Source organism: Marmota monax, unplaced genomic scaffold, assembly GCF_021218885.2.
Source record: "Marmota monax isolate L192 unplaced genomic scaffold, Marmota_monax_Labrador192_F-V1.1 WCK01_AAM20220418_F8-fsc00051, whole genome shotgun sequence".
Classification (NCBI taxonomy): Eukaryota; Metazoa; Chordata; class Mammalia; order Rodentia; family Sciuridae; genus Marmota; species Marmota monax.
In genome coordinates, this window is record NW_026695202.1 from 12,715,036 (window position 1) to 12,740,996 (window position 25,961).

A 25,961-nucleotide genomic window follows, 5' to 3' on the forward strand; every position below is an offset into this window, starting at 1 on the left:
AATTCATTTGGGGTAAGATGTGGCAATCCAACTGGCTTCAGCATTTTCATCTATAAAATGAGAGTGCTTATAACAATGGTGGCTGATGTGATAGGCTGTCAAGAGTGTTCCACTGCAAATTTACACAGAGGGTGTGGAACTGACATCTATCTGGCCCTTACTGTGGACTAGTAATTGTACTACATACTTACCAGGCACTATTTCATTGTAACCAATCTTGAACAGCAAATTCTTGAAACAAACTTTATATTGATTCAGTGTTCTTATTCTTGTTTTACAAATGAGGAAATTGATACTGAAGGATTGCCTGGGGTCACCCAGCCGGCAAGTCACAGAGCTAGGGACTTGGTCTTCTTAATGGCACCTCGTTGACACCCTTACCACATCACCCAGCCACTCAAAGTCACCAGGCTTAGCTTGTCACTGCCTTTAGCCCATGATCCTTAATCTATCCCAGGTGGCACATGAACAGCAGTGATTTCTGAGGCCACTGCTTTTGTTTATGAGTATGTTCTCTTCCTGCTAGAGCCTCTTTTTGATTGTTAATCTCAGTGGTGAGGAGGAAGAAGGAAGTCACAGGGGAAAGAGTTTAAGAACTTCTAAAGGTGTGGTGCATTTTCTTCTCCAAGTCTCTCTTAAAGCAGAGGTGGTAGGAAGTGTCAGAGGCCATGCAAAGTACAGAGACTCTAGAGTCACAACTGTCACCTTGGACAAGCCAGTTAATCTCTGAGTTTCAGTTGCCCATCTGTAAAATAGGCGTGTTAAAACCAATGTTCTAGGATTCTTGTGAGAATTAAATAAGTCAACACAGCCTCATGTTCATGACCATCCTAGCATCTACCACTCCGTGTATTTAAATTTTATAATATGTCTCCCTGGGCTGGTAAATTTTATAATATGTCTCCCTGGGCTGGGAACGTAGTCCAGTGGTAAAGTACTTGCCCAGAGTGCATGAGAGGCCCTGGGTTCAATCTCCTGTACAGTCTAAATAAATAAAGAAACAAACAAATAAATTTTTAAAAATGTGTCCCACCATTGTATCCCTAGTTCCTCAGATCATGTCTGGCACAAATGTTGGTGGAAGAGATAACAGTTGTAAAGATAAAATCTGTGAAGCTCACAGCTGATCTGCAATAAATTAACATACACATAAACACTTGTGTGCATAAAATGAAGAAGTGGAAAGAGGAAGATTTGAGAGAACTCTCACCAGGATGTAGTTCCTACAGAAATTGACAGGGCCAGTAGTGGTTGTGTGGGATGAACTCTTATTTGGAATCAGAAACTCTGGATTCAAATCCCGCCTGACCATTACAGCTCTGAGGCAGTGCCTTGGGTGCTTATAGCTGATCTGATCTGACTGACTGGTCTGTCTGCTTTATCTCCCCCTACCTAGTGGGTCCTTTAAGTGGGCTCAAATCCCTCCTGGAAAGATTCCTGACAAGATGCTCTCCTTGGCCAAATTCTACTTAAGAAGCTTCCCTGAACTTTCCAGCTAGGCCTAGACTTTTGGACTCCGGTGTTTATCTCTGCATTGTCCAATTTTAGCAAGAATCCTGCCAAGTTAGTTTAGCTGATCATTCATCCTCCATGTCTGATCATTATCAATATCTAATCAGGTTCCTCCTCCACCACTATTCCCCCAGGTAATGTTGGATCACCCTGGTCTACCTTCATCAAGAATCCTGTTAAGTGGGTTTAGACAGAAACATCCCTTACTCTTCATGCTTCCTCTTAATAGTTTTCTATCTATTGACCCTCATCGTGCTCCTTCCCAGTTGCCCTTGCTGTGACAGGGGTTTAGCCCAGTATCTCTCCGCCATTGCAAGAGCCCTTTGCAGTGGTCCTTACACCCACCAGGAGGGCCCCCTTTGAATATAATCTGCCTGTCCTTCTTTAACAAGTGTCATTCATCCCCTCCCCCGCCCCCCTTTAACTTCCTGTGCATAAAACCCTAGCCAAATGAGATTCTGCTCGCTCTCTTAGTCCCGGTCCTCATCCAGGGAGCACAGGCAATCAGGGTCTTGGGGAACTATCCATGAAAGCACCTGGGAATCCGGGGCTTTTTACTCACATAGGGAAAGGTGGAGGCTCTGGATTTGTCCAGCATCAGCTCAGAAATGCAGAACTGCCCAAAGAAAACCCCCCAAAAGGAAGGGAGCGTTTAAAGAAAATAAAGGTGAATTCCAGGCATGAGCTTTACACGGGGGAGGGAGGCTCCCCACTCCCCACCCCTTTCTCCCAAGGTGCGCAGCCCGCGCCGCCCACCCCGGGCGCTACCAGGCGAGGAGCCTAGGAGCCGCGCTCTCTAGGACCCGAGAGGAAGAGCTGCAGGGAGACGGTGCCTCCAGTGGGTGCTGCCGCGAGCGGCCGGCCGAGGGGGCTGGAAATGAAAGTAAAGCGCTCCGGAGCCACATGGACGGAGCTGCCGGGGCGGCGGCGCCGGGAGCAGGATGCGGCCGCCCGTAATTAAATAGCATTTACTCTTATTATTACTAATAATAATAACGTAATCATACCTCTAGTCATAGCATACCATTTATCGGGCTCGGCGCAGGCCCGCGGGGAGCGCAGCCCGGCCGAGGTGAGTGCTTGGCGCGGCCGCAGCCCCGCGGGGCAGAGGCCGGGGCCGCGTCCCGGGAGGACCGCGCGCGGGGCTCGGGGCGCCGGGCCGGGCCGGGCCGGGGCGGAGGCGCGGGGAGCGGGGTCCAGGCCGGAGCCGCGCGCCGTCCATCTGGAAAGGGGGTTTTGGAAAAATAAAGAAAGAGCCCCTCATCCGCATTGACTCCTTTTTGGGGACCCCCCTGCCCGCCCCCGTATCCTGTCCCCAAAGTTTCAAAGTTATCGTGCGCCCAGGGCCACCTGCCGCTGGGGAGGTCCGGCCGCCCCTGCAGCCCCCAGGGGTGTCTTGGAATTTTCTTGGGGGGGGGGCTGTCCACTCGGGGTCTGCAGCTTTGGGGGTGTGCGGATGCTTTGCGGGTCCCCGCGCAGGAGGTCGAGGGCAGGTAGGGGCCCCTTCTCCTTTTGTGTTCGCCTTGGCTCCGCAGTGCCTGAAGTTGGAGGGGCCGTGGCGAGGGCCGGGTATCACGTCCGCCCCAGGGGCCACCCCTGTCGGCTGCGGCGGTCACGCGAGTCCGGGGATCCAGGGCCTGCGGCCGGGCCCTGGAAGAAGGGGCGTTAGGGAAGGGGGGCGCGGTCTGGGCCTGCTGGGCAGGAGGGCATTTCCGGTCGCAGGATCTGTCCCCCAGCTCAGGCCTGCGAGATGGCCGTCGCCGCCGGGCTGGCGGGGTGGGAGGGCAGTTCGTGGGGGCTGCAGGGTGTGGGGTCCGGCACCTGGGGGGCGCGCCGCGAGGCTGGGGGCCCTGGCAACGCTGAACAGACCTCAGGCACCCCCTTCTGCCCCCGGTGGGCTGGGGCTGTCCTGGGATTTTTGTTTCCAACTGTCTTCCCGTCCACATTGCCTGGTTCGGATTTTATACAGTGCCTGGTTTGGGGGTCCTCCAAAGAGACAGACAAAGCAGTTTTCCCGGTCCCGAGGTGGTGGGGGGATGGAATCATATACAAACCATTCACTCTGATAAAATAGGATGGCTGTGGTGCCTACCTGGTACCAACTGGGCAGACGGAGAGCTGGGGCTGCAAATGGAGTCTGGGGGTCTGAAGAAGGGGGCTGGGCCTGGAGTGAGGATCTGGGGCCCACAGCAAGGTGATCAGGGTATCATTTCCCCAGTTGCAAGCCAGCACTTTGGTTCCTAGGCACCAGACTTGGAACCCCAACTTCTTGCCATTTCCCTCAGTGCCTGCAGTTCATGTAGTCTGATGAAAATAGCAGAATGCAGATCCTTGAATTTTCACACAAATGCGATAATTATAGTACAGTTAGCAACTGTGTTGGACACAGACTCCTAGCAAAATCTTTCCTTCTACTACCAAGACGCCCCCACCCCCCAACCAACCAAACCCTTCCTGGTCTTCCCCACTTGTACCTCCCATAGAAGTTGGCTGTAAGCTACAAATAACACGGGGCCCAAACCTGGCACTTTTTTTTTTTTTTTTTAGAGAGAGAGAGAGAGAGAATTTTAATAATTATTTTCCAGTTTTCAGCGGACACAACATCTTTGTTTGTATGTGGTGCTGAGGATCGAACCCAGGCTGCACTCACTCCAGGCGAGAGCGATACCGCTTTGAGCCACATCCCCAGCCCCAAACCTGGCAGCTTTGAGACCAGAGGGCGCCTTGAGTTGGGAAGGAGAAACCTGTCTCCAGAAAAGATGAGATTTGAGGGTAGGAGAGGGATTTTGTGATACATGAGCTGGGATGGGGTTTATGCTGCAAGTACGGAGCTGTTGGGTTTTTGCTTAGGTTAGACAGTTCACAATTTGGTTTGTTGAATTATTTAGAGGCTAAGAAGTTGCTGGTCTCTTGAGTCTTAGGTATACAAAAATTGAGGTATCAGTAGTTTTGGGTTTGAGAAACTGAAAATAATTTTTTAAATGGCACTTTTTAGTTTGTAACAAAAGGGCTTTCACATGTTAGCTTACCTGTCCTCTGTAGAAATTATATCTGATAGACATTTTTTTTTTAAGAGAGAGAGAATTTTAATATTTATTTTTTAGTTTTCTGCAGACACAACCTCTTTGTTTGTATGTGGTGCTGAGGATCGAACCTGGGCCACACGCATGCCAGGAGAGCGCGCTACCGCTTGAGCCACATCCCCAGACCCCTGAAAGACATTTTTATTTATTTATTTATTTCTTTCTTTTTGAAAGACTTTTTTTTTTTTAATTTTTTTTTTTAATTTTTAATATTTATTTATTTTTAGTTATCGGCGGACATAACATCTTTGTTTGTATGTGGTGCTGAGGATCGAACCCGGGCCGCACACATGCCAGGCGAGCGCGCTACCGCTTGAGCCACATCCCCAGCTCCTTTGAAAGACATTTTTAAAAAAAATTTTTTAGTGGTAGATGGACACAAGACCTTTATTTTATTTATTTATTTATTTATTTTTATGTGATGCTGAGGATCAAACCTAGTGCCTCACACATGCTAGACAAGTGCTCTACCGCTGAGGCACAACCCCAGCCTCTGATAGACATTTTTTCAATCTTCCTTTTCCAGAAGAGAAACCTGAGTCTTAGATAATAGGGTGTCCTGCTTCCTAATTAGTTTTCTGACTCAGACCTTTGCCCAGAGTCCCGGGCTACCAAGCAAGTGCCTCTGGTGAGCTGCTGGGGGTCAGGTGTGGGGTTGAGCCATTTATAGTCTGGCTGGAAAGTGAGCCAATGAGAGAACCAAAAAGTGTTTAACTCTGAGGTCAGTGCACTGGGAGTAGAGAGAAGAGAGCTCAGGTTAACCTGAAAAAGTTAGGGAAGGCTTCCTGTAGGAAGCTGAATTTGAGTGTGAAAGAATGGGGAGGTTTGGCCAAGAAGAGCAAGGCAAGTCCTGAATTATTCCTGTGCAGCAAAGTTGATTTACATTCTAATTCTTACTGTAGTTTCAGAAGGGGTGGGCATTTTTATCTCCAGTCATTGAAGAAATTGAGGAACATAGAATTTGTGTGCCATCTTAAGGTCACTCTGCCAAATTTGAACACAGGCCCTCATGACTCTTGCATGTACTCCTATCCTCTATAGCCACCTTCATCTCAAAACAGAGATAAGAACAGGAACTGGGATGATCTGAACTGCTAAATGCAACAGGGCTCATGCTAAAAGATCAGCAGGTTCCCAAGGCCAGGGAATTCTACTGAACTAACTGTGTATCCCAGGCCCCTCAGAGCTGCCCAGCACAGAGGGCAGAAGAGGGTAGAGGGAGAACAGCCCTGAGTGTGGAAGTTCCTTAGTACCTGCTGGAGACTGGCTTGGACCCTGGAGGAGCCCTGGATGATTTACCCAAGCCTTCCGAGGACAGGAGCTGGGTCTGATTCACCCTCTGCCTCCAGTCCCAGTGGACATGCCAGGAGGACAAATCTAACCATTCTGTTGTCCAATTGAATTATATCCCAGTGTGGAGGAAGGTTTATTTTGCCTGGGGTTGAAGGTCTTCCTAGAAGAAGTGCCATTTGAACATTTGAAAGATAGGAATGAGGAAGGCCAGAGAAGGAGCATTCTAAGTAGAGACAGATGGACAAAGGCAGAGAAAAGGCCTGTGCAAAGAAGACACAGGCCACCTGGTACAGCCACAGTATAGGAAGAAGATGGGAGTTGCAGTTCAGGTCAGGCTCTGCCACTGAAGTCCCTTTGGTTCTCTGAGCCTTTCTGTTCTGAAAATGAGCCCTGAGATTTGTTGATGTTTGATGGTAACCCATGCCTGGAGACGGGAACAAGAAAACCAAATGAAGAGCCAGACACAGTGGCACATGCCTATAATCCCAGCAGCTTGGGAGGCTGAGGTAGGAGGATCGTGAGTTCAAAGCCAGCCTCAGTAACAGCGAGACACTAAGCAACTCAGTGAGACCCTGTCTCTAAATCAAATACAAAATAGGGCTGGGGATGTGGCTCAGGGGTCGAGTACCCCTGAGTTCAATCTGCAGTACCGCCTCCACCCCCAAAAAAAGAAAATCAAATGAAGGGAGCTAGAGGAATTTTACATTTTTTAATGAATCTAACAAATATTGGTCTAGCAATTCTCTACTGAGTAGGCCCAATTGTGAGTCCTAGATTAGTTTACTTAATCCTCATAACAGCCCTGTAGGTAGGCCCTATAATTATCCCCATTTTACTGATAAAGAAACTAAAGCACAGAGAGGTTAGATGACATTGCATAAGGAACAGAGAAGTGAAGCCGACCCAGGCAGCCTGGCTTTGGAGTTGGCTCCATGCAGGGCTAAGAAGGAAGAGGGGAGATGATAGGACCCGTGATGCAGGCCCAAGCATGGTTCAGACAGCAGAAGGTGGAGGTGTCCTCAGGAGGCTGGCTTCTGTGCAGCAGGAGGCCCAGCCTGGGCTGATGAAGTGACTACAGTGTCAGCTCCCTGGGGCCTCCACGGAAGCCAGCTCCTTTCATCACACTTAATGGTCCATAGAAAACGGGCTCCTTTTCCTTCCTCTGTCATCACCAGCCACAGGACTCCTTGCCGCCTTATTTATTTCCCCTGGTGAGTCTGTTTCTTTGCAAGCACCATGATGGCTTCTGCAGGTGTGCACTAGCACTGTTTCCCCAGCAAGCCGTGGGCGCCTGCAGGGAAGGAGGGATGCAGTGTTGCTGCCTCACTCCAGAACCATCTAGTTGACTTCAGTTCAGCATCAACTCCTGAGCCCCCAATGGGAGGCTGAGACATGATGGCAGCAATGACAGCAGCCACCATGACATTTAATGCCACCCTGTGCCAGCACAGTGCTTGGCACTTTCTTTGCTATCTCTTATTGAATCTGTTTCAAAACTCTTTGAGGCAGGAACAGTTATTATCAATCTCATTCTGAAGATGAGGAGAATGAGGTTCAGAGAGATTAAGGAACACACCCAAGGTCATACAGCTGTGGTAGAGCAGGGAGTTGGTTTAAGGTCTTACCAGCCATGCGGGAGTGATGCTAGCAAGTTACTTGTAGTCTCCACCAATCTGTTTTCCTCCCTCCCTCCTTCCCTCTCTACTTCTCTCTCTGTTTCTCTCTTTCTGGTATTGGGGATTGAACCCAGGATCTCACACATGCTAGCTAAGTGCTCTACCTCTGAGCTATGTCAGTAGCGCAGCCTGCTCTTTTCTTATCTGTCTGGAAATCCTTATTATTAGTAGCAGTGGTGGCAGTAGTAGTAGTAGTAATAGTAGTACTTGTGACTGAACCTAGGGATGCTTTACCACTGAGCTACATCCCAGACCTTTTTGTTGTTGTTGTTTTAATTGGTTGTAGATGACAGTAGAATGCATTTTGACTCATTCTACACATATAAGCACAATTTCTCAATCCTCTGGCTATACAGGGTACAGAGTCACTCCAGTAGTATAATCATACATGTATGTAGGGTAATAATACTCTATATACATGTCTCATTCTACCATCCTTCCCATCCCCACACCCCACCCTTCCCCTCACTCCCCTCCATCCCCAGACTTTTTAATTTTTTTTTTTTTTTTGTGATGCTGGGGATTGAACCCAGGGCCTTGTCCTTGCAAGGCAGGCACTCAACCAACTGAGCTATAAATATTTATATATACATGTACATACACACACACACACACACACACACACACACACACACACATATATATATATATATATATATATATATATATATATACACACATGTAATTCAGGGGTACTCAACCACTGAGCCACATCCCCAGCCGTATTTTGTATTTTATTTAGAGATAGTGTTTCACTGAGTAGATTAGTGCCTGGCTTTTGCTGAGGCTGGCTTTGAACTCTTTTTTTTTTTTTTTTTAAAGAGAGAGAGAGAGAGAACTTTAATATTTATTTTTTAGTTTTCGGCAGACACAACATCTTTGTTTGTATGTGGTGCTGAGGATCGAACCCGGGCCGCACGCATGCCACGCGAGCACGCTACCGCTTGAGCCACATCCCCAGCCCTGGCTTTGAACTCTTGATCCCCCTGCCTCAGCCTCCCAAGCCCCTGGGATTACAGGCTTGCACCACCACCAGGCCCAGCAGTAGGGTTATTTTTTAAATGTCTCAAATTAGCAACTCATCCTGTGGGTTGGGGAAGCTGGGGGTGGTGAGAGCCTGGGAGATGGGGGTTTGGACCTTTCCTGTACAAGTGGCCCCAGGTTGTAGGGAGGGTGAGGCAAGATTGTCAAAGTAAAAACCCTTTATAACCACATAACCACAGGAAGGAGGAGATTTTGCTTCGCTGCTGACTCTTAGTTTGATAGTGTGGCTGGGGGTGGTGGGGGTGGTGGGGGTGTGGGGTGTGTGTGTGGGGGGGAAGCCTGGGGCTGTTTCCTGAACTTTGGTTTCTGCCAAGCCAGCTGCAGAGAAAGCAACCTACAGGTTGCTGAGACCTTTGACATCTATTTAACATTCAGTCCTGAACCTGTGTTCCTGATGGAGCCTCTATTATAGGTGGCTTTGGGCCAGTCACTGTCCTGTCCAAGACTGTTCTGCAGACAGTAGTAGGGTCATGACACCTACCTTTGAAGTTATAGGGTAGGGCTTTTGAATCTCAGACCCTTCTCAAACCACTGTGTTTAAATGTATAAAGTGAAATACACGGGATTACAAAGGAAACTGGTTCTCTTCAACTAAAGCTGAATGTTTTTATCAATTCACTAAAAAAGATTTACCAGTGAGTCTAATGCAACTACCATAATTTTGAAGATTCACTGAGTATGAACATTTCATTGTCTGTAGTAATTGAAATGTGATAAGAACAGACCCCAGTGGTGACAGTCACCCCTATAGCTGCAGTGTATTACTTATTGCCTATGTTCGTAACTGGAGGGAATGCTCCATATCAGATAGGGGCTAATAGATGTTTTCCTATCCAAGTTTCCAGCCCCTGCTTCCTCCATTGAGAATCCTTAGTATAGATGCTCCTTGATGCTTGCAGGTCACCTGCAGAAGTGAGGTAAGACTCCTTCCTGACCTCTGGAGCAGAGGATCCTGGGTAGTTAGACATCCTCATAAGTATCATAGGGAAGGGATAAATGCAGACCAGGGTTGCTGACTAGGGTCAAGGATGAGGAAATTAAGCCTTTCCTGCTCTGAGAGAGCCATCAAGGGCCTGATGGGTCAAGAGCCATGCCAAGTATCTTTGGAGATATTGAAACCCCAGGCAGCATGTCTGCAGTCTTGATGGATGGCTGCTCTTTAATTAAACCTGGGCAGTGTGCACAGGAGAGGAGCACTGTTAGGTTGAGTGTGAGCCTCAGAGCCAACTGCCAGGGTGCAAGTACCAGCTCCAAAACTTGCTGTAATCCTGGCAGTAAGTTACTTCACCTCCTGTGCTTTGCTTTCCCCATCTACAAAATCAGTATATAATGGTTCTTTCTCTAATGGGATTTTGTGAGGATTAAATAATATTTAAAGCTCTTAGGGCAATGTATGGTAGGAGAAAGTACCTGTCAGTGATGACTGGTATCAGTATCTTCACTCTTGTCCTAGGATTCCTGGGCTACCCCTCAGAATAGGTTCCTGAGCACTGTTTCTCTGGGCTACTCAACTCTGAATCAGAAACAGCTTTTGTTTCCAAAGAGCTTATAGTTTAGAGGGAGATGGAGACTTGGGCATTGTGATTTCCAATAGCTAGATCAAGAACATTGGTTGTGGTGAGCATAGGATGCTGTGTTTGGGTAGGGTATGGGAAGGAAGCCTTCCTGGCAGAAGTGATACCTCAGCTGAGCTTTGAAGAAGCACTGGGTGTGGAGGATTTCCCACACAGAACAGGAAGCCAGGTGGTTGCTGGAGTGTGACATTCCTGGTGAGGCCAGGCCTGCCCTGCCTTGTTGCAGTCAGCTGCACAAGAACTTGGACTTTGTCCTCCTACTAGTGGTAGTGGTCTCACTGAATGTTCTATTTGTTTCTCTCTCTCTCTCTCTCTCTCTCTCTCTCTCTCTCTCTCTCTTTTGGTACTGGGGATTGAACTCAGGGGCACTCAACCACTGAGCCACATCCTCAGCCCTATTTTGTATTTTATTTAGAGACAGGGTCTCTCTGAGTTGTTTGGCACCTCTCTTTTGCTGAGGCAGGCTTTGAACTTGTGATCCTCCTGTCTTAGCCTCCGGAGCTACTGGGATTACAGGAATGTGCTCCTGCAGTACATATGCGGTACCAGGGATTGAATTCAAGGCTATACAAGCACTTTGCCACTGAGCTACGTCCCAGCCCCCTAATGGTGACATCTTATATAGCTGTTGTACATTATTAAAACCAGAAAATTGGCTGTATATGGTGGTGCATGTGTATAATCCCAGCAAATCAGGAGTCGGAGGCAGGAGAATTACAAATTTGAGGCCAGCCTGGGCAATTTAGCAAGATCCTGTCTCAAAATAAAAAATTAAAAGGTCTGGGGGGGGCTGGGGTTATGGCTCAGCGGTAGAGCGCTCACCTCACATATGTGAGGCCCTGGGTTCAATCCTCAGCACCACATAAAAATAAATAAATAAAATAAAGATATTGCATCCATCTATAACTAAAAAAAAAAAGAAATTAAATAAATAAAAGGTCTGGGGCTACAGCTGTAGCTCAATGGTAAAGGGTTACTGTTTTAATTCCCAGCACCACACACACACACACACACAGAGAGAGAGAGAGAGAGAGAGAGAGAGAGAGAGGTCTTGGTGCCTTACTGAAATAAAGAACTTATTTGGTCTTTACCTTTTTTTAGGAGCACATGCACGTGTGTGTATATGTGGAAGGATTTTGAGCAGGGGACCAACACTGGCATATTTGTTAGACGGTATCCCTGGCCCCTGAATGGCAGCAGATTGAAAGAGGCTTGTTGGAGGCTGTCAGCAAGAGAAATAAGGGCCTGTGAGCCATGATTGTGGAGTATAGGAGGGTCTCCAGAGTGGGGAAGAATTTAGGAAGTGACTGTGGAAGAAATTGGAGATTGACTGAGAATAGATAATGGACAGAGTGGGGGAATAATGGAGGAGGCAGAGGATGAGGGAAGATGCCTAGTTTAGTTTGGAATGTGTTTTGTGGGAGGAAGCCCAACCCAGCTAGGATGGGTACCAGGGAGGACTTTGTGGATGCAGAAGTGGGTCTTAAAGGATGAGTAAGAGTTGACTAGGTGTGTGTGGAGGAGGGCATTCCAGAGGCTGAGGGCCCAGGGTTAGGAAAAGCATGGAGATTATAGGTTGCCTGGGCATTGAACAGCCAGTCATGCTACCCAGGTGAGAGAGTTGGTCTGAAATACTGGGGAGGGGGTGAAGCTGGTGGAAGAAATGGATTTGTGAGTCATCAGCATGACTCAGGATATCATGAAATGCAGGAACTCATCTGGGGATAACACAGAGAACAGGATGGTTGTCCCTTAAATGGAAGCTTGGAGCTTCAGTCTTGAAACCTGGGCAGAGTGAGAAGAGCCCCATAGCAGAGACAGTGCAGGAACAGTCTGAGATGCGAGGAGGAGCCTGGAAGTGACAGGTGCAGCCAAGAGTCCAGGAAGAGTATAAAACTGCCCTTATGCTGGGTCGACCAACAAGGAGGTCGAGGTCCCTGGGTTGCCGGGGGGAGCTTGGGAAGCACCATGCAGTGGAGCAGGAGTGAAGATGTGGAGACAGTGTAGTCAGCTCTTTCATGAAGTGCAAATCAAGAAGGTGAGGAACATCTACGCACTATCCAGGAAGGGACCAGGGATAGGGGGAGGGAATTTGGGGGCATAGAATACCTGAGTGCAATGGCAGATGGAGGGATCTTGGAGCTGGGCCTGATTACTTAATGGGAGAGAGTAAAGGTGAAGGCTATGTGCGTGGGCTCTGGGGCCAGGATGCCAGGATTTGAATCTCAGCTCCACCATGTATCATCTCGGTGACCTTGGGCAGGTCACCTAATTTCTCTGTGCCTGATTCTTCCTCTGCAAAATGGGAATGATAATAGTGTCTCAGAGGGCTGATGTAGAGCCTTGAGGAAGTTATTATGTGCAAATTGATGGTGCAGCCCTTGATACATGGTAACCACCCAGCAGTTGCTAATATTACTCATTTTTGTTGGTGTCAGGTTTTCTCATTTACTTTTGGTACTGGAGATTGAACCCAGGGGTGCTTTACCACTGAACTACATCCTCAGACCCCACCTTTTTTTTTTTTTTTTTTTTTTTAAATTTTGAGACAGGGTGTCCAAGTTGCTTAAGGCCTTGCTAAGTTGCTGAGGTTGTACTCAAACTTGCAATCTTCCTGTCTCAGCCTCCCATGACTCTGGAATTACAGGTGTGTGCCTCTGCACCTGGCCCTCATCTGTTTATGCGATATTCATTCTTATAAAGTGGATGGTTGGATGAGTTGGTATTCATTCACTCATTTTACCACCCTTGACTGGGCATTTGCTCTGTGCCAAGCACAGAGCCTTGAGATTTTGAAAAGGCTGGCACAGACCTTCCTAGCCTAATGAAGATCTGAGTCTCTATAATTTTGTCATTTTCAAATCTCTCCCCAGTGCAGAAACAAATATGTTCCCTTTCCGATTCCCAGGTCAGTGGTTTTGTTTTCCCTCTTTCTCAGGAAGAACAACCCATTGACTTTTTGGCAGACCCTGTACTGGGTTTAAAATCAAGCACTATGGCTACGGGTTCCAACTTGGTCCCTGCGCTCCTGTGTTGGCCTCTAGTCAGTTGTCTTCTTTTGTGTTTCAAACAAGAATAATACTTACTCTGTGGGAAAACTCAACCATGAGGAAGGAAGCAGAAACAAAGTATCCCGTGCCACAGCTCCTTGTGCAGATCCCAGAGAGAACCAGATAAACTGCTTTCAAACCTTTTGGTTTGTTTTGTTTTTTGATACCAGGGACTGAACCCAGGAGTGCTTACCCACTGAGCTACATCTCCAAACCTTTTTATATTTTTTAATTTTGAGACAAGTCTTGCTGAATTACTTAGGGCCTTGGTAAGTTGATGAGGCTAACTTAGAACTCCTGATCCTCCTTCCTCAGCCTCCCAAACCGCTGGGATTACAGATGTGTGCCACCGTACCTGGCTCAAACTCAATCTGTAAACACACCATAATGTGAATATACAATATAAAATGTTCTGAAATCTGCTTGTGTTTTGCTGTCAGCCATGAATATAGGCATCACCATAAGCATACATATAGATTCAATAGCTACATTGTATTCCATGGTTGTGGTATGGGTATATTGCATTTTAATTAAGTTAATCCTTTACTGGTGGACATTAAGATTGCCTGTAGTGTTTCATTTGCTCTTAAAAGTAGTACATTCAGGGACTGGGGTTGTGGTTCAGTGGCAACGCACTTGCCTAGCATGTATGAGGCACTGGGTTCGATTCTCAGTACCATATACAAATAAATAAAATAAAGGTCCATCAACAACTAATATTTATTTTTTAGGTGTAGATGGACACAACACAATGCCTTTATTTTTATGTGATGCTGAGGAAAAAATATATATATATATATTTTTTTTAATATTTATTTTTTAGGTGTAGATGGACACAACACAATGCCACTTGCTGAGGATCGACCCTGGGTCCCGCCCATGCTAGGCGAGTGCTCTACCGCTGAGCCACAATCCCAGCCCAACAACTAAAAAATATTTTTTAAAAAAATAGTACATTCAGAGTTGTTGTGTACATTCATGTGGTTGTGGCTCAGTGGTTGAATGTTTGACTAGCATGTGTGAGGCACTGGGTTTGATTCTCAACACTGCATATAAATAAAATAAAAAATAATTAAAAAATAAAATAAATATCCATCAACAACAAAAAAAATACTTAAAAAAAAAAAAAAGGAATACATTCAGCTGGGTGCGGTGGCACATATCTGTAATCCTAGTTCCTCGGGAGGCAGAGACAGGAAGTTCAAAGCCAGCCTCAGCAAAAAGCGAGGTGCTAAGCAACTCAGTGAGACCCTGTCTCTAAATAGAATACAAAATAGGGCTGGGGATGTGGCTCAGTAGTCAAGTGTCACGAGTTCAATCCCTGGTAACCCCCCTCCCCCCAAAAAAAAGGATATTTGATAATTTGTAAGGATTTTGGGTGCAAGTAACAGAATTCCTACCTCAAAATAGGAATTCACAAAAGAAAAATGAGGGGGGACCGTCTCACGGGCAATTAATTTTTGGAGTCAGATTCGTCATTAAATACCTTTCGTCTTTCTGCTTTACCATCCCCAGAGTGTTTATCTTGTCAAATTTCTTTTCCCTGTCTTTGTCCTCTTTTTAAATTTAATTTAATTTTATTTTTTGCACTGTCCTGGGGAGTTCCACCCAGGACCCTGAGCATGCTAGGATAGCACTCTACCATTGAGCTACCTCCCAGACACTTGTGGCCCATTTTAAGCATGAAGAAAACCTTTTGGCTGACTTCTCCTTTCTCATTGGTCAGGATGATTTAATATGCCCTTGCCTAAGCCAATCTCTGATAAGAGAAAAGGACTGTTGTGATTGGCTGAGCTCAGTTAAACTTCTCCTGGGTGCCTAGGAGAGGAACAAGAGTGAAGTTTTGCCAGGAAGAAATAAGGGAAACTGGCTGTCTGCTGGGGAGGCAGCCAGCAGGATCTACCTTGCTTATTTTGGTAGAGGTCACCAAATTGCTTCACAAAAGTGGTTCCAGTTCATAGTCACAATGGAATTCCCGTTCCTTCACCTTCATCAGCCAGGCTTTCTTTGTAGTCTCCTGGGTGGAAGGGGGTGTCTTGTTTTAAGGGGTGGTTTTTTCATCATTGAGTCTGGATATCTTTTTTTTTTTTTCAGTTGTAATTGGACACAATACCACAATACTTGTATTTATTTTTGTGTGTGCCTCACACATGCTAAGCAAGTGCTCTACTTATGAGCTACAAACCCAGCCCTAGTCTGAGTATCTTTTATTAATGATCTGTGTTTTCTGGGAATATCCTACTGATGTTCTTTGCCTATCTTTCCAAATAATAATGACCATAAAATAACATTAATTAAATCCTTATCATGTGCCAGATACCTCATTTGTCACAACAACCCTATAAAGCAGATTTTTTTATAAGCAATATGATTTTATTTAGTTTGGGAACAACCTCCCCCCAAATAATGCCCAAACCCAAAGGTACATAAAAATGGACATTTTTGATATCAATATCCTTGCTTTTTTTTTTTTGGTGGTACTGGGATTGAACCCAAGGCCTTGTGCATGTGAGGCAAGGCAAGCACTCTACCAACTGAGCTATATCCCAAGCTTGTCCTTAGACTTGAGAGGAAGGAAGTAAGATACTGAGAAATAGAGTAACTTGTATATCATTAATATCTTTTGTGTGTGTGTGTGAATCCAGAGGTGCTTAACCACACTCCCAACTCTTTTTATTTTCAAAAGGGTTTCACAAAGTTGCTTAGGGCCTTATTAAGTTGCTGAGACTGGTCTTGAACATGTGATCCTCCTGCTGCAGCCTCCCAAGTACTGCAGATAGATAGATAGATAGATGGGAAACCTTGGAGCTGGACCAGGTGTGCACCTGGTTATGTAGTCACACACATTGAGAATTCTCTGCTTCACAGTTGTATTTCAAATGGGAAAGGCCCATTCAAGGCAGGTCTAGTATGAAATTCCTAAAGTTTAAGACCCTGTCATTGGGGTGAGACAGCTGCTCTGCCTGGCAGCAGGATCCTGGGTAGATCTGGGCTTAAGTTTCTTTCTTGGAAGTCCTAGATGGAGGTGCTGACTGACTTAGTTTCTGAGAAGGGCTCTCTTCTTGGTCTACAGACCTCACTCCATCCTCAAAAGGCCTTTCCCTGGTGTGTGCATGGGAGGTGAGACAGAAGGAAAGAGCAACCATGCTGATATCTCTTCTAAGGTCACTAATTCTGTTGGGCCAGGGGTCCACCCTTATGACCTCATTTAACTTTTTTTTTTAGAGAGAGAGAGAGAGAATTTTATATATGTATATATATATATATATATATATATTTTTTCAGCGGACACAACATCTTTGTGTTTTTTTTGTATGTGGTGTTGAGGATCAAACCCGGGCCGCACGCATGCCAGGCGAGCGCGCTACCGCTTGAGCCACATCCCCAGCCCCTCATTTAACTTTGATTACCTCCATTTGGGCCTTGTCTCCAAATGAAGTCACATTAGGGATTAGAGCTTCAGCACATAAATTTGGGGAGGACATAGACATTTAGACTATAGCATTAAAATTCATGCATGGAAAATACATTCATCTCATCCCAACAGCACCATCCCCTCAGTTTTTTTTTTTGTAGTACTGGGGATTGAACCTAGGGCACTCTAACACTGAGCTATATCCCCAGTCCTTTCTTTCTTTCTTTTTTTAATTTGAGACCGTCTTGCTAAGTTGCTGAGTAGTTGGCTTTCTAGGCGTGCACTACCGCCCTGACTCTTGTCTTCATGAGCTCTCTCCAGAATCCCCCTTCACATCTGTATTTCCACTGAACAGTCCCCTTCATGGCCATCTTAGGCTTTTTTAAGCGTGTACCTCAAAATGTCTCTACCTTCTGTCCTTCACCCAGCTCCCAACTACTTCTGCTTTTTTTAGTAGCAGTCCCCCCTTTTCAGTACTATTATCTATTAGTCTGTGAGATTACTATAACAAAATGCCCAATCAGGACCTCACCCTCATAATCTCATTTAACCTTAAATACATCCCGATAGGCCCTGTGTCCAGTGTGGATAGGGGTTAGGGCTTCAACCTAGGTACATGGGGGAAGACACAAACATCCAGTCCATAATACCATCTTTGATAAATTTCCTCCCAGAGGAAGAAAACTGAGGAGTGAAGGGTGTGGGGGGTTGGGTGCTTCCAGGGCTGGGGGGCAGTCTTGGCTGTTGTAGGTCAGGCTGTCTGGTGTCCAGCTCCCCAGTCTCTCTGAACCCAGGCTCCAGACTCACTGTGTGGCCCAGGGCAACTTTCCTAATCTCTTGGACTATTTTCCTGCTCAGGGTTGTTGTTGTGAGATCTAAATAAATCTCAGTTGGTTAGTGTTCACTTTTTTCTGCACTTTTCATTCAAAATCTACCTTAAAAGAGAAAGCCTATAGTCCTTGTCCCACCTACAAATCCTGCATATAATCTTCTCTGCTAATCTCTTGACTTTCCCATTTCCCATGTTCTCCACTGACTACTCCTATCTCCACAGTCTCCTTGCTCTTTAAATACATCAATCAGGTGCCTACCTCAGGACCCTTGCACCATTGTTCCCTGTCTAGAACACTTTCCCCCTGGATATTCAAAGGCCAAAGTGGCCATCCCTGATCACCCAGCAATTGTAACATCCTGTCAATCTCATATTTTTTCTTTGTTTGTGTCCTTGCTGTACTACATTGTATATTTATCCTGTGTGTCTTTCACCAGAACATATGTTCTTAAAGAGGTATTGTCAACTTTGTAAATTGCTAAATCCCCAGCCCTCTGAGGACATTTAAGGTAATCCTTAGTGCTTATTCCATGCCAGGAGTACATGGCTGGATGGATTGATGGACGCCTCCACTGAAGCTCTTTGTCCTGTCGTAGCTGTCCCACTGGTTGGCTTCTAGGGAAGGGATTTAGTGCCCAGATGAGGGCCGGAAGTGCCTGCTTGTGTTTAACAAGTGGATGGGATGACGTGGGTTCCCTCACTTGCCCTGGCTCACGCAGGTTACTGTCCTCATGGCCCCTCGTGGTTTTTCTTCCAGGCAGTGTGCTTTATTCCTATCTGTCCTCTGTCCCAGAGTCTGGTACTTTACAGGTGCTTGGCACTCACAGTTGTATTTGGGAGTCAGAAGTATCATATTTTTATGTAGGAGACTCCCTCCAAATCACACCATGGAGACATCTGCCTTCTGGGGTCAGGGGACAGGCAGTCAAAGAAACACAGGCTTGGTGTCAGGAGAATTTGTGAGATGTTCTGCTTCCCCCTGTGCCTTTGAGGAAGGATAGCATTAGAGTCTTCTGAGCTGAAACCACTTGTTCCACAGTGGCCCCATGGCTGGCTACATATCTTGTGATCTCCTTGAGATTTACTTTCCTCATCTATCAAATGTGGACCCAGCCCTCAGGGTCTTCAGTCAGACCTGGATGAAACATGGTACAGGACAGCAATTTCATAAACTCATATGTAGCTCACTAGTTGGTCTCCATTCTCTGGTACCAACAAACCAAATCCTATTAACCCTTCAAAGCCCAATTCAGATTTTCCCCATTTGGAGAACTTCTAATTAGTGACTTATCCTAGTCTATGGTTATGGAAGTCTGGTTTTGGGTAGAGCTGTTCAGGTACCTGTTCATGGCCAGGCAAGCCGTGGTGCACACCTGTATGTCCAGCAATTCAAGAGGCTGAGTGTTAGAAAACCCTTTCTTTATAGCTTCCCAGTTTTACTTACTTTTGATAGGTCTGACACAAATGTATATCTCCAGTTACATTAGAAGAATTATTACCTTTTCTTTCAAATGCCTATGTAGGACTGTGGTTTTGGTTATACTCTCCTTCCAGGTATTTAAGATCAAGTTGGTCAAAACTAACCTTTTTGGGGGGCTGGGATTGTGGCTCAATGGTAGAGCGCTCACCTAGTACATGCAAGGCCCTGGGTTCGATCCTCAGCCCCACATAAATAAATAAAATAAAGATATTGTGTCCAACTACAATTAAAAAAATAAATAAATATTAAAAAAAAAACTAACCTTTTTTCTTATCTATCGTTAAGAGTGAACTGAGATTCCTTAGAGATCACTCTTGGGAACCTGTGCGAAGCCTCTTGACTTCTTTTCTTGTCTTCCTCTATCAGTTGTGCCATCTGCCAGGAGGGGTCAGGGTCTTTCTGACTATGTGTGGCTTCCCTTGGAAGCATCAGGAACATTTCCTTCTCCAATGACCCTCCTCTTTGCAGAATGTGCACTGGTTGGCTTCCTGTTTTCTAGGGTCCTCTTGATCTCCCTGATTGGCAGATGGGATGACTCATGGGAGTTGCAAGGCCCAGAGAGGGGTCCTGTCATTCACTGGATCTTGGCTGACCCCAGAGGGCAAAGGCCAAATATTGGCTGTTTTTCTCCTTGGCCCTTTTACTTTTCTTACTTTAGTCTCCAATTTTTGGTTTGAAACATCCAGCAGGCCAGTTTTACCAGTCTTAAAGTGGGAGTCCCATGGGTGATGGCTTATTTTAAAATTTACTCAGGTTGTATCATTAGAAGGAATACTTTTTAAAAAAGTTTTTTTAACATTTATTTTTTAGTTGTCAGCGGACACAACATCTTTGTTTGTATGTGGTGCTGAGGATTGAACCTGGGTCGCATGCATGCCAAGCGAGTGCGCTACCTCTTGAGCCATATCCCCAGCCCCAATTTTACGTTCTTTTAAAATTTGATAATGCTACATGTCTTTTATAATTTACCCAAACCTTTACTTAGTTTTGTATTACATCCCTGGATTATTTTGAGATTTTAGTAATCTTTACAATAAAAATCTTTTTAACACAACTTTAAATAAACTTAAATTTAGCTTACTTTGGAGGCACCCTAACATGGAGTAGGGTGAGAGGCAGATTTATCTCAGGTAAGGTGGGGCCTTGACCAATAACACAATACAAGATTACATCTGAAACATGAATCAAACAAAAATTGAGAGTTCTTAACTTTCTTTATGTGTGAAAAAAAGTGGCAAAATGTTTCCATCTTTCATATTGTTAACCTTTAAATAAAATAGGCTGTTCTTGTTACTTGCCAAAAACATATTTAAATTTTCAGACTGGTATAAAGAGTAACACAAAATTTATATATCACTTATTGATGATAAGCTATTTTTACTCAATTACATTTACAAAATATTAAATATCAAATAAATCCTCAGCTAAACTTGTTATTTCTACTTAAGTCTGAGAGAGACTATAGCTACAGATAATTTTAGTTTGGAGAACACCAGCCTGGTAAAATGTTCTCATAAGCTTTATATTTTACTTGAAGGGCATGATTACATTGATGTCCTTATTAACCAAGTTTAATTGGTTAAATCCATAAGGTAGGGTTATAACCTAAAATAAAAGTTGTTTGTTTAACTGAAGTTGTACAAACCCTAATTCCTTTGAGCCTTAGCTTCCCTAAGTAATAAAACCTAACAGACACAAGAAAATTATTATTTTTTTTTATGGCGGTGCTGGGGATTGAAGCCAGGGCCTTGTGCATGCAAGGCAAGCACTCTACCAACTGAGCTATATCCCCAGCCCAAGAAAATTATCTTGATAGGTAAGAACAGATGAATGCTCAGACTTTGCTTTCTATTAGTACATAGAAATTCAAATAACTAACTGAAAGTGCTACTTATAGCCAATTTAGTCACATATGCAAACTTTTTGAGATATACGTTTCCTAAACTCCTGCAGCTCAGACATTCAACAACTGGTTTACATCCTTAGTTTTGTGCTCTTTCACCTTGGACTTAGGAACAAGAATATTTTACCATGCAAAAATGCTTTCTCATCCAGAAACATTTCTTTTACCTTGTAATTTAAAAAAATATATATTCTTACATCTGTAACTCTTTTAGTGTTGAAATTCACGAAGTCCTCGGCTGCCAGCAGTTTTCTTCTCTGTCCCCTCCAAGAAGACAGGCTAGCAAAAAGATAGGAGCAGCGGGGAGGGGGAGGTGGAGGTGACCTAAATGAAAGTTACAGAAAAATTTAGATTCAAAGATTAATAGGGCACAGTCAATTAGAAAATCATGGGCTAAGCCAATAGCTTTGGTACCTTCCCAATGCCTGTACAACATAGATTCCAATCATTAGCCCAACACTTAAAGTGTCTGTTCCATGTGGACTCTGATCAATGTCTTTACCTAGAAGCTCGAGGTCCCCAGACTAGTACACCTAAGTGGAAAAGGCTTTCAACACATCATGAGAGTCTGTCTCTTCAGTAAATGAGTAATGTTTACAGTGTTACACCTGTAATCCCAGCAGCTTGGGAGGCTGAGGCAGGAGGATTGTGAATTCTAAGTCAGCCTCAGCAATTTATAGAGGCCCTGTCTCTAAATAAAATATAAAAGTGGCTGCGGGGGGATGGGGGTTTGGCTCGGTGGTAGAGTGCTTGCCTAGCATGCATGAGGCACTGGGTTCAATCCTCAGCACCACATAAAAACAAATAAAGTCCATTGTCAACTAAAAAGAAAGTATTAAAACAAGAGGGGGTGCTGGGGATGTGGCTCAGTGGTTAATCGCCCCGGGGTTCAATCCCTGGTACCAAAAAAAAAAAAAAAAAAAAAGGAAAAGGAAATGACATACTTTACTCTTTACAGTACTTTAATCAAAACAGAGCTGAAACTTTTTGTTTGCATATAAAATTACATCTGTTAGAATTTTAATTCTTAGTAAACTTAGAAGGTTAAAACCTAGAAACGAGCAATCTTTTTTAAAAATTTTTTATAGCTGTAGATGGACACAATACCTTTATTTTATTTATTTATTTTTATGTGGTGCTGAGGATCAAACCCAGTGTTTCCCACGTGCTAGGCAAGCGCTCTACCACTGAGCTATAACCCCAGCCTGGTTTAGTCATTTTAAAGGCATCTTCATTCACTCTTAGCCAATCAGATTGACCCTTTTTGTTAAAGTTTTATGTAAGTCAGGCCTGCAGAGGCCTCTGCCCTTCTGCAGCTCCCCAACCAGTGCCAGGAGATTCTGTGGTGACTTCCAGAGCAAGGACTGACTGCGATCATCTGTGGCCCCCAGATTCCTGTATCAGAGGAGTGACTGCATAATGAGGTCACTTAAGGGATCATGAGGTGCTATAGGGAGGAGAGGCTTCGTAGGGGGAGGGAACTTCATGTGTAGGATGGGAAGGAGCCTGGAGGAACTGAGAGCAGAGGCTAGGAGGCAGGAAGAGTACCAAGTCCTGTGGTGGCTGAGGCCTGGAGCACAGGCCAGAGGGATGAGGGACTTATTTGGTAGACAGGGAAGCTGAGGACAGAGAGAATGACCAAGCAGCCAGGGCCATTGCTACTGCCTCCTCCTATCAGGACAGGACACGGCCTGTGTGTCTAACCCAAGGAGCACATGCAGAGTGTTTTGCAAGAGAGAGGACTAGTGTTGTGACATATTTCCCCACTATTGTTGCACCTGTCACCTTGTGAACTCTCATGCCAGTCAGTTCCCCTCTGGACACTGAGGCCCAAGGTCACACAGTGTGAATGCTGGGATCACACCCAGGCCTGTCTGAGTCCAGAGCCTTTACCCACAGCACCTCAAGGACAGTCAGACACATATTGGGCACGTGTCAGATGTCATAAATGGCAAGCACTGACTTCTCTGCCAGATGAGATGAGCACCCTCGCTGTCTGAATCAGGGGTCATCAGTGGTGTGTGGAAGGGCTGCTGGGGGTCGTGAGAGGAAGCATCTCCTGGGTTCAAGTGGGGCCTGAACCACCTTCAGCTCTTGGGTGAGGGGGGAGAAATGACACCTGGCTCATGGCATTGTTGAGATTCTTGTTCCAAGTGCTGGACCCAGTGTGGGTGGTCACTGATATAATCATTGCTCCTCACTTTGCATTTTCTGTGTTGCTTCTCACTGGGAGCAACACAGACTGCTTAGTTGGATGGTAAAATAAGGTTGTTCCTGTGACCTTGAGGGTATGCTGGGAAGCACTGTTGCCCAAGCCGTGTGTGGTGATCTCCATACAGCCTCCGTCACAGAGGACACCATGCATGCTCGGAGCCCAGGACCCACAGGGATGCAGGGTGACAGCTGGTCTGCTTCAGATGATCCGTGTAGACCCTGAGGTTGGCCTCACCCTTGAGACCCCCTTCCCAGCTGCAAAGTGGGGCCAGCGGAATGAGAGAGTGCCCACTTATGGCTGGCACGATGGGGTGGGGGGGCGACAGTGACCAGGCCCCTGCCTCAGACTGATGTGCTGTGCTCTCTTCCCCAGAGACTGATGGAGAGGCAGAAACGGAAGGCGGACATCGAGAAGGGGCTACAGTTCATTCAGTAAGTGTGCCACAGGTGGTGGGCAGGGCAGGTCCTCAGGAAGCCACACCCTCTCCTGCTTTCCTGTTTCCTGCTGGCTGAGCCCCTGTGGGTCAGGCTCCTGTGTATATTGGGGTGTGGAGAGGTGGGTGAGCTGGGTAGGGGCTGGCCAGGCAGAGGCCACAGCTCCACAGGTAGGAGGTCCCTGTGCCTTGCTACCTGCCGGTCTTGTCCAGTATATTACTCCACCCTCACCCTCCACATCACACACACACACACACACACACACACACACACACACCGTGAATTCTCTTGCACACCTGCATGCATCTTCTAACAAATCAATAGTCCCTATTTTTTGAGCTCTTACTGTCTCTCTGTACTGGGCCCTGTATATCTCTCCATCATCTTTTTAATCTTCACAACAGCCCAGTAAAGTAGGTCACTTTATTTCCATTTCTCAGATGAGAAAGTTGAGGCTTAGCTGTGTGTGGTAGTACATACCCAGTGGCGTGGGAGGCTGAGGCAGTAGGATTGCAAGTTCAAGGCCATCCCAGCAACAGCAAGGCACTAAACAACTTAGTGAGACGCTGTCTCTAAATAAAATACAAAATAGGGGCTGGGGATGTGGCTCAGTGGTCAAGTGCCCTTGAGTTCAATCCCCAGCTCCCCACTGCCAAAAAAGAAAAAGAAAGAAAGAAAAAAGAAAAAGAAAGAAAGAAAGCTGAGGCTTAGAGAGGCTAAAAAACTTATTTAAGGTTACACAGTTATTGAGTGACAGCGTTCAAAGCCAGGTCTGGCTGACTTCAAAACCCATGTTTTTCCATTAAATGTCCCTAGCACCCAAGTGCCATTGTTGTTTTTTCATTTTTTTCTTTGTATGAAAAGTATTTTTACTAACCTTTTTATTTTGTCTCCATTAAATAGATCCTCAGGGGCATATTTATTATGACAATAATGAAGCATATTTGGGGCCCCTCACTTACATGGGCCTTTCCTGAGGCCTTGGAGACACTCACACCCTAGCAATTCTATGTTCAAAATTTCCTATTCTTTTTCTTAAGTAGAGTTCCCTGTGAAACTGGAATTTGCCTCTGTAAACCCTTATAGACTCCCGGGTTTTGTTCCCTCACCTGAATTTACAAAGTACTCCCTGCCTTTTCTTACCCACATTGGCACCACAAACTAGGCCCCTTTTCAAGTAGTCACTCCATGTTGCTCTCATACAGTGAGGTTTATGTCAACACCATGCATCACTTCTCCTAGATCCTTCCCCAGGGGACCCTTTGTGTCTCGCCGCCTCGGGCCGTTGGTAATGCGTCCTGCAGCTGAGGGGCTCAGGCTGTCCTGTCCTCACACTTGAGCATCAGAGCAGCTGCCTCTGCTTTACTCATCACCTAGGCAGGTCTTGCATTTGGGGAAGCAACTGTTTGATTTTCAAGAAGTGCTCAGATTTATTCAGAGTCTGGTCTGGCGAACAAGGTGAGCTTTGCAACTACTGTTTTTCGTCTTGTAAGCCAGGCGTAGTGGCACACACCTATGATCCTACAACTTGGGAGGCTGAGGCAAGAAGATAGCAAGTTCAAAGGCAGCCTCAAGAATGTAGTGAGGTCCTATTTCAAAATTTAAAAAGAGAGAGAGGGCAGAGAATGTAGCTCAGTGATCGTGTCCCTGGGTTCAACCTTAGAATCCTGTGCCTTTAACCTCAGTCACTGATTTCTGTAGAGCTTATCGGTGTCCCAGTTCTCTGCTTCCTGTATGGTTTCCTGTCCCCCGTCTTGGCCTCTTGAGGCATGGCTTACAGGCCACACAGTAGGACCTGCTCCTGTTACAGTCTGTCCCACTGGCTTTGCCCCATTCTCTGACAGTTTTCACACATATGTATTCCATGTGTTTAGCAAGGGGCCTAAGGTAGATTCCCCACCTTCTGTGTGAGCCCCTGTGCTATCCCCTCCTCCAGGCCTTGAGCTGCAGCCCTGGCCCTGCCTTGGCCAGACTGCTGTTTCTCCTCTTGCCCTTTCCAGGGTGGGGGCCTCCTATGCCCAGCCTTGGCTCTGCCACCCATGTAGCATGGAGAGACTTGGAACCTGTGCTCTCTTATTAGGAGAGGGCTGGTTTCAGGCAGAGGACAGCCGCTGAGCCAGACCCGCTGCTGGCACTGGTCTGCTCTTTCTCAGCATCTATACTTGGGAGAGCCTGGCTGTTGGGCCCTGGGGAAAATGCAAGTCCTTCCATCAGAGTCCACCAACCTGCATGCTGTCCCCTCACCCCAGCCCACAAAGTACTGAGGTCCAAGTTGGAGGGGCCCTCTCCTGGTATGACCTGATGCTTATAGTTCTAGCTCTGGGGCCTCCATGAGTCTGAGACCCCTGGGCTCACACAGACCTGTGTCCCTCTCTTTATCTGCTAGGTCAACACTACCCCTAAAGCAAGAAGAGTATGAGGTGAGTGTCAGCTGCTGGGTTGGATGAAGG

General features: G+C 45.9%; 1 protein-coding gene across 4 annotated transcripts in view; it reads left to right on the forward strand.

The window, feature by feature from the left end:
• The first annotated feature begins 1,998 nt into the window (after positions 1 to 1,998).
• The window catches only part of Zc3h7b (zinc finger CCCH-type containing 7B), a 53,221-nt gene continuing 29,258 nt past the window's right edge, over positions 1,999 to 25,961 (forward strand). For 2 of the 4 annotated variants that reach the window (XM_046429245.2, XM_046429246.2), the window contains exons 1-3: positions 1,999 to 2,179; positions 23,450 to 23,508; positions 25,898 to 25,931. In XM_046429245.2, the coding sequence (XP_046285201.1) occupies positions 2,039 to 2,179; positions 23,450 to 23,508; positions 25,898 to 25,931 (234 nt within the window). In that variant the 5' untranslated portion in view covers positions 1,999 to 2,038. Of the gene's footprint in view, positions 2,180 to 2,267; positions 2,585 to 23,449; positions 23,509 to 25,897; positions 25,932 to 25,961 lie in introns of those variants that run through there. The other 2 variants (XM_046429247.2, XM_046429248.2) reach the window with 2 other exon arrangements.